General features: G+C 43.6%; 1 protein-coding gene across 1 annotated transcript; it reads left to right on the top strand.

Moving 5' to 3' along the window:
* The first annotated feature begins 276 nt into the window (after nt 1-276).
* On the top strand, nt 277-8043 carry SLC30A1 (solute carrier family 30 member 1). The gene is made up of 2 exons (XM_032318406.1): nt 277-1545; nt 3199-8043. Exons 1-2 carry the CDS (start codon nt 930-932, stop codon nt 4098-4100), a joined length of 1518 nt encoding a protein of 505 aa, XP_032174297.1. The 5' UTR covers nt 277-929; the 3' UTR covers nt 4101-8043.
* The last annotated feature ends 546 nt before the right edge of the window (nt 8044-8589 follow it).

Here is an 8589-nt window from a genome sequence, read left to right as displayed (position 1 = left end):
GCTGCACGCGGCCCGCGCCCCCTACCCTCCCCCACGACGCCCGCCGCTGCACCCGGCCGCGGCCCCCGGCCCACGCCCGGCTCCTGGAGGGAAAGGCCCCGCCCCCATCTGTTGGCGCCTCGACAACGCCCCCTCCCGCCCCGCCGAGCCTCCATCCAATAGCGAGCGCGGGTGGGCGGGGTGCGGAGGCTGTCGTGAGGGGGTTCTGGCCAATGGGAAAGCGAGCCGGGCCTGGTGGGCGGGGCACCGAGGCCTTGTCACGCTCGGGTCCGTGTGAAAACGGGGGTTCCGAGTGCAAAGCAAAGTTTTTTTGTAAACCGTCTGCAAAGGCGGGGGGGTGAAGAAGGCGCCGGAGACCGGGCCGAGTGCAGCTGCCGGAGCCGCCGCCTTTTTAGCTCTTCAGGCGTCGGCTTCCCGGTTCGAGCCATAGCGGAGGAGACCAGCGAGGGGAAGACTGCGTGGAGAGCCCTGCAGATGCTCGGAGCCTTCGTAGCGCGGAGCTGCCCGTCGCCCGCCCCCGCCGCTCGCCTGCTCCTGCTCCTGCTCCGGCTCTTCGTCCCCGGGCTCCGGGAGCCCCGGCTCCCCGCCGCCGCAGCCGCCGCCTCGGCCTCTGCTGCCCCGCTGGGGGTGTGGGGACTGCTGGGGTTGAGCCGGGCCTCCGCGCCGGCTCCGAGCACGGACGCCTGAGGAGCTACGCGCCGCCGGCCCGCCGGGGACGCCCTCAGGCGCGGGGGCTCCGGGGCTTGACCCCGGGCTCGTCCCCGTCCGGTCGCGGAGGCCACTCAGCGGTTTCCCGAGCGGCCCGGTTGGGCGGCGAGAGCCCCGCGCCGTCCTCCCGCCTCCGCCGCCGGGTCGCCGGCCGCCAGCGAGTCGCCGCCACCGCCAGTGTAGCCGCCCGGCCGCGCTCGGCGGGCCCGTGAACCGCAGCCATGGGGTGCTGGGGTCGGAACCGGGGCCGGCTGTTGTGCATGCTGATGCTGACCTTCATGTTCATGGTGCTGGAGGTGGTGGTGAGCCGGGTGACCTCGTCGCTGGCGATGCTCTCCGACTCCTTTCACATGCTGTCGGACGTGCTGGCGCTGGTGGTGGCGCTGGTGGCGGAGCGCTTCGCCCGGCGGACCCACGCCACCCAGAAGAACACGTTCGGCTGGATCCGGGCCGAAGTGATGGGGGCTCTGGTGAACGCCATCTTCCTGACCGGCCTCTGCTTCGCCATCCTGCTGGAGGCCATCGAGCGCTTCATCGAGCCGCACGAGATGCAGCAGCCGCTGGTGGTCCTCGGGGTCGGCGTGGCCGGGCTGCTGGTTAACGTGATGGGGCTCTGCCTCTTCCACCATCACAGTGGCTTCGGCAACAACTCCGGCCACGGCCACTCGCACGGGGGTCACGGCCACGGCCACTCCAAGGGGGTCCGCAGCAAGAGTAACCGCACCGGGGACAGCGACGGCAACGTGACCTCGGGCGACCAGAGGCCCGACCAGGAGGAGACCAACACCCTGGTGTCCAATAGCAGCAACTCCAACGGGCTGAAACTGGACCGGCCAGGTGAGGAGAGAGTGGCCACCGCAGGTGGCTGGGTCAGGGGGTGCCCGGACCCTAGCCTGGCCCTGGGCGGGATGGCCCGCACGCCCCCTGGTGCCCGCGCCGGCCGGCACCGCGCTGCCGCCGCCGACTCTAGCCCTCCTGGTCCCGCACCCGCAGGGCACACGAGGAGACAGGACCTCTTTCGGCCGGGGCGCGCGGCTGGGGGTGGCGGTGGGGACTGTGTGGTTTGGACCGTGGGGAAAGGGTCGGGAGGGGACCGTCAGTCAGCCCGCTGCGATGCACGGCTGCACTTGGACGCCCTGACCAGCAGTCCTTTCGAGAGACCGATTTTGGTTTTCACGGAATCAAAAGTGCTTCCTAAATAAATTTCTCGCCCCCACCCCTTGGGAAACGGAGAGGATCCCCAGTTTCTCCTTAGTGGTTGGCCATTTGAAACATTGCCCTGCCCAAGCGGTTCTTGTGCCCGTCAAACAAGTTTCTCAGTATTACATGCAGAGCTAGGTAGCCATGGGCTTTCCTGAGCTCAAAACACTGCTTAAAGGTTTCTTGCCAGAACGGCAATGTATATTTCAGTTAATTATCTGAAGTTTGAGCTTAATCCTGCAAATCCTTCATTTAGGGCCAGTTTGGTCATGTTTAACGTTTCACTTAGGACTTTCCCAAATCATACCAAAATAAAAGTGATGGTAACTTACTCATCTTTTTTACTGGTTGCTTTCATTCTAAATATAATTGCTCTTGAAGGCAATTTGGAAAATGTTGGAAGACAAGAGCTGGGAAAAGGAATCAACCAAAGCCCACTACCCAGGCTCTAATGACATTAACAGTTTGGTGTATTTCCTTCTAATTTTGTTCATTTACATTTATTTGCTTAGTGGTATGATACTATGTAGACAGCTTGTTCTTTTTTGAAGATGCAGGATATCATGTTAATGAAACTGAACTCGTATATTTAATAAACAATTGAATATCCCTCACTTCCACTCTGCAAGGTGTTATTCCAAAGAAAATTAAGCTCTTCTCGTGTATATAGCAATTCCTTGTAAGAGATGGGTGCATTTGGTTTAAGAGCCTGTAGGGTAGATAGAGCATTATTTCACATTTTCCTGAAGTTTATCATCGTTGATGGGTTTATATTGCTGATTTGTCCGTTTCTAAACCCTCTCCACCAGGAGACTCTGGTTTATATTCATGACAAAAGTTTGAGTTAGCCACAACACACCTTCATGACAAAGAGTGACTAGAGCTCTGTCAAATCAGGCATTTGTGGTAGACTTCTCCATAATTGGCATTTAGTTTATGGGGGATAACATTCAATTTTATGTGTTCTTGTGCTTTTGTATATGCCAAAAAGCATAGGGGAATGTTCTCAGGACCCCCCACCCCCACAGAAAAGATGAACTTTTTTTGGAGGTGGGGAGGTAAGAGGGTGGTTCAGTTAGGGAATTAGTATCTTCCTAATGACTTATTTAACCCTAGCTGCTATGCCCTGGCTTGTCACCAGCATATCATTTTATACTAAACTGCCCTGGGCACATTTTTAAATTATGTTCCATGGAAATTTTCATCTCTTTCACTAAAATGGAATTAGATGAAGGTGTTTGTATAACACTTTAGATGTATCTGTTACAGCATTTTTTTCTTTCTTTGTAGATCCAGAAAAGTCCGGAAATGATGCGATGGAAGTACAAGTGAATGGGAATCTTATCAGAGAACCTGACCAGGTGGAACTGGAAGATGATGATAAGGCTGCACAGCTTAACATGCGTGGAGTTTTTCTGCATGTCTTTGGAGATGCTTTGGGTTCAGTGATTGTAGTAGTAAATGCCTTGGTCTTTTACTTTTCTTGGAAGAGTTGTCCTGAAGGGGAGTTTTGTGTGAATCCATGTGCCCCTGACCCCTGCAAAGCATTTGTAGACGTGCTTAATAGTACTCACACAGCAGTTCATGAGGCTGGTCCTTGCTGGGTGCTATATTTAGATCCAACTCTTTGCATTGCAATGGTTTGTATACTTCTTTACACAACTTACCCATTACTTAAGGAGTCTGCTCTGATTCTTCTGCAAACTGTTCCCAAACAAATTGATATAAGAAATTTGATAAAAGAACTTCGAGATGTTGAAGGAGTTGAGGAAGTTCACGAATTACATGTTTGGCAACTTGCTGGAAGCAGAATCATTGCCACTGCCCACATAAAATGTGAAGACCCGACATCATACATGCAGGTGGCCAAAATCATTAAAGACGTTTTTCATAATCACGGAATTCACGCTACCACCATTCAGCCTGAATTTGCTAGTGTAGGCTCTAAATCAAGTGTAGTCCCATGTGAACTTGCCTGCAGAACTCAGTGTGCTTTGAAGCAATGTTGTGGGACACGGCCACAAGCCCCTTCTGGAAAGGAAGCAGAAAAGGCCCCAGCAGTTAGCATTTCTTGTCTAGAACTTAGTGACAATCTAGAGAAGAAGCCCAAGAGGACTAAAGTTGAAAGCGTCCCAGCTGTTGTGATAGAGATTAAAAAAATGCCAAACAAACAACCTGAATCATCATTATGAGTCTTGAGAAAGATGTGATATTTGACTTTTGCTTTAAACTGCAAGAGGAAAAAGACTCCATTGAAATTCTAAGTTTGCCAAGTAGTGTAATTGAAGTCCTTGTCTGGTCACACAGTTTAATTCTATTTTTGTAAGAACATAATGGGACTGCTTAACAGAGTTCTGTATTACAACTTTGTGATTATTAGTGCAGAGTACAGCCATGCTGTAACTATTTTGGAAAGCCAGTTTTAACACTATGTTACATTTTTGTTTAAAGTAAGTATAAACCTTATATAACATAATGACATTTGATTTCCAGTTTTTCCATGGTAAAAGATTAATTAGGGGGATAAATAAATTAAAATTGTTACTGGAATTTCTCTGCTTTTCTTTTCCCCCAGTGTTACACTTTGTTTTTTAGAATTATAATCGCTAACCTTGAAAAATCGACAAGTTGGTTTCCTTTGATGTTTTAGGTAATACTTACTTGCCCTCTGAAATCATTACAGAGCATAATGGCAGCATGTTTTTAAGAATGACTCGTGGATATTATTAGGAAAAATTCCCCTTTTTTCTTCACGTGGGGTATTTGTAATCCTAAAGATCAGTTACCATCCTGGATTCTATATTGCTGAGAGTATTATTCTAATAAACAGTTGAGATAATTAACAAGTTGAACCATGGTTTATATATATAATAGGGCATATGGAGAGTAAGAGCAGGGAAGGAGGTTTACCAAATTAAATATTTACATTGTTGTAAGTTAATATTCAGACCGCATTTTTAAATTACCAGGAGGATTTTAACTCATGTTTTCTTTTACCAAAGTTAGTCTAAAATGTGGACATGTTCACCAGCATTACTTTCTTTGAAAGATTGGCATTGGGAGCATTGAGCTGAAAGTTTACTTCCAAAATATATACAGTAGATATTTTTAAGGACATTAAAGCTAACCTGATAGTTACATGTTAAATGCAAGCTTATTCGTGTAATCTTTCAAATTGTAGATATTTAAACAAAACTTACAAGAGTCATGTCATGGTGACAGATCATGAATGGATTCAAATGGAGCTTTTTTCAAGGACAACTAGCAGTTCCCGTGCTTTGCCTGGAGCCACTGACGTAGGAGAAAAAGGAAATCTAATGGTTAATGCAGTTTGGTTAATAAATTCTTCAAAAAGTTAAGGCAAAATTGATAATTAAGATTCTGTAGGTCATCCTCTCTTGACATTGCTCAGATCTTGCAATAGTGGCTTATTTTGTAAGATGCCACAGTATCTACACAGGAAATTGTTCTTGGCATTTTCGTTGTTGCTATGGGTTTCGAATCCATATGCAAATAGTATTTAAGGATATTTAAGTTATATTTTTCTTGACAGAGAGGGGTTATGCTTTGTGAAGAAACTAGATTTTTGTCCTCATAAGGATGAATATTAATATCAGTTATCATGTATAGCTCTATTTTTCTAGAAATAAGATACCTGACTACTTCGGTAACTTTTATAGCTGACTACTTTGGGGATGGCTATCTTTTGGGATTTGAAATAATTCATTGTTTAATGGGTCTTAAGATGAAAGCGTTGGTTGGCATTGGACAGTTAACTTTTTAAAGGGGTCTTTTGTGATAGATGGTGTGTTTTTTCCTAGTGTAAGCCTATTGCTGGCAATGGGCCTATTTAAGAATGGCTGATTTTTCCAATGAGAATGAGGTAATTTTAGGAACACAGTTTGTAAGTTCACATTTGCTATAATGGGCCAAAACCATAACCTGCCAATTTGCAATACATCTTGATCTTTTAATACTCTTATCTGATAATTGTGTAATTCAATTCCTAAGCTGGAAGTTACTTTGAATTTTGCAAAAAAATTTTTTTAAACATGAAATTCGGGAATCTCAACTGGGTAAAAGAAAGCTTCAAACTGTACTGTATCACATACATTCCTGATTCAACACTTAAAAGCTACAAATCATTTTATTAAGATCTTAAAACAGTTTACGTTATAGGAACATTTTGGTAATGACACATAAAATAGGATAACTGGTAAAATACATTCAGTGGGGTTTTCTTTACAAATGCTTTATTGGGTCTTTCTTAAAGGTTGTATAATGTATAAGACATCAGCTAAATGAGGGTTTGTATTTTTTTTTAATGGTGTATAAGCATGGGACAAGGGCTTTTTTTTTTTCTTCTTTTTTTCCCAGAAGTGCTTTGAAGGTAACAGCCTTTAGATTTCAGTTGTTTCACTTTCATAATTTTTGAATCACTTACACGTAACCAAGTGGTACCATAGAATTCTTTTTTCAAAGGACTTTGTCATAATAGCAAAATCTGTGGGCACTGACTCACCTTTTGAGTTTTAGCAGAGAATTATTTATTTCTTTACAATGCACTTTCTAACCCATTTTTAGCATTATCTTTTAAAAAATGCTTTTATATTTAAATATTGTGGGATTTAAGTGTCTTTTCCAAAATAGCTTATTCCTATCTGGAGGAAAATGAGGGAAAATACCCTGAATTCTTAGGAGACTTAAACCCGATATTTAAATACGCTGTTTTATAGCAAAAATGCATCAATTTTAGGAGGTGCATCTCTCCTGCTGGCTCTTTTATATTTGAGCAAGATCAGTGTATTTAGTAGAATATGTGTTTAGAAACTTGTTGTTGTCTCAGTTTAGTGAAAAGGAGGTGCTGCATGTGCCTGAAATCAAACCAACTCCAATTTTTCCAAGCCAAATGCCGCCTTAGTGAGGAGAGATTTCCTTCTCCTTTGTCACCTTTCAGCTTCCGCGATTGTTTAGGAAGGTTTTTTTGAAGGGCATCTGCATTGTAGAAGTCCGGACTAGAAGCTTAAAAAAGTCCAAAAGGGCAAAAATTTAGGTGTATGAATTTTAGCATTTTAGGAAACAATGTTTGAAAAACTAAGGTATGTAATTTGAATAGGAAAAATTTCTATCAAGAGCACCTTGGAAAAATCTCAGTAGGTAGGAGACTGTTAACATGATTGTATCCTGTTAACATGCTTAGTTAATTTTGAATTTTTGGAAAATTTTGAGGGAAAGGGCCTATGGAACCTAATGTGAAGTATTTAGTAGGCTAACTGGTATTAAGTTGAAGATTCTTTTGTTGTTTATAAGCAGATATCATTTGAATGATATGTCATTTACCTGCTGTCTTAAGATGTTCACACATATACAAATATGGAGAATAATTCTACAATATAGAAATATTTATTTTAATGGAGTTTCAGTTAAGGCATAAAACAGTATTAAAACTCTTGGGAAGGTGGAGGGGTTTTGTTGTTTTTTAAATGGAAAACTGTCAAATACAGTGTTTGGCCATCTGAAACGGGAATTGTAATAGCACTATTTTGATGTAGCTCTACCGATATTATGTGGCAATGCTATTTTGTTTTACCAACAAGCTCTGGAATATTTAGCAGTCATTTTCACTGGCACAAGAGCCTTTTGTATGTCATTCAGTTTAAACTTTTAAACCAAAAATTTTGTGGTCCAGTGTCTTTGGCAAAAAGATGCTGAAGGGAATGTAACATACAATTACTATGTGGCTATATAGAAAAAGACACAAATTGCCATGTTATGGTCCTGCCTTGAAACAGCACAATGAAGTGTATCAATGTATTGTGTGATTCTTTATGAAACTTCCATGTTGTGTTGTTTTGTGTCGACCATAGCCTGTCCTTTGGGCCAGATGTGGCACAGTTAAATGCAATTATCATCTCATTCAATGCAGATGCATATAAAATGTCCTTTAGTGCTGCAACATTTTACCTAACTTTTTGTATGTTTTATGACCGTGCGTTGTTTTCCAAAGCTGTTCCTACCTCACCATGAGGCTTTATGGATTGTTATGTATTATAAATGTTCTTTATGAGACAGACTACTGTGTTTCTTCTCATTTATTAAAAGTTAAGTAGAAAAATAAACTAATTTTAATATCTACTTCATTGTTTTGTGCATGTGGCCTCCCTCCTACACCATGTTGGCTTATGTAGATTTCAGGTGTTTAAAGGGAAATCGCAGCTGAAGTGTTGCTGGGGGTGCAGGATGACCAGGCTAAAGGATAGTATTGGGGAAGAAAAAAAATGGGCAAAAATTGCAAAAGAAATACAAAGGGTAACACAGCAAAGACTCACTAACATGAAGTATTCAATCGCTGTACAGTTTTTTGTTAACAAACATTAAGCATTTACATTATGTAATTACAGATTAACCTGCTGCTTTTGCTACTTGCTATTTGTAAGCATAGTTACTAACAAGGATTATTAAATATTTTACAATTTCCTTAAAGAACTTGTGCTTCTGGCTGGGAGATAAGCAGAGAAAAATTGCAGAAGAAAATCATTTGGCAAAAAATGGCAAGAGATAATAGAACTGATAGAGTGATAACTCCGAGGAGGGATGAAAATCTTTGGAAAGGATTCACGTAGGTTAAAACTGAAAGGAGGGATGGGGGCTGAGAGTCAAGGGGGCATAGAATGGAGGATT

The sequence above is a fragment of the Mustela erminea genome, chromosome 17 (assembly GCF_009829155.1).
Source record: "Mustela erminea isolate mMusErm1 chromosome 17, mMusErm1.Pri, whole genome shotgun sequence".
Classification (NCBI taxonomy): domain Eukaryota; kingdom Metazoa; phylum Chordata; class Mammalia; order Carnivora; family Mustelidae; genus Mustela; species Mustela erminea.
Note: the sequence above shows the minus strand (reverse complement) of the source record. Positions and strands in the feature narration are given on the sequence as shown.

Excerpts from the sequence above, each read along its gene's own strand:
- SLC30A1 (XM_032318406.1), top strand. The coding sequence starts at position 930 with ATGGGGTGCTGGGGTCGGAACCGGGGCCGGCTGTTGTGCATGCTGATG. Across the intron at positions 1,546-3,198 it reads GCTGAAACTGGACCGGCCAG|ATCCAGAAAAGTCCGGAAAT; the intron begins GTGAGGAGAGAG and ends CTTTCTTTGTAG.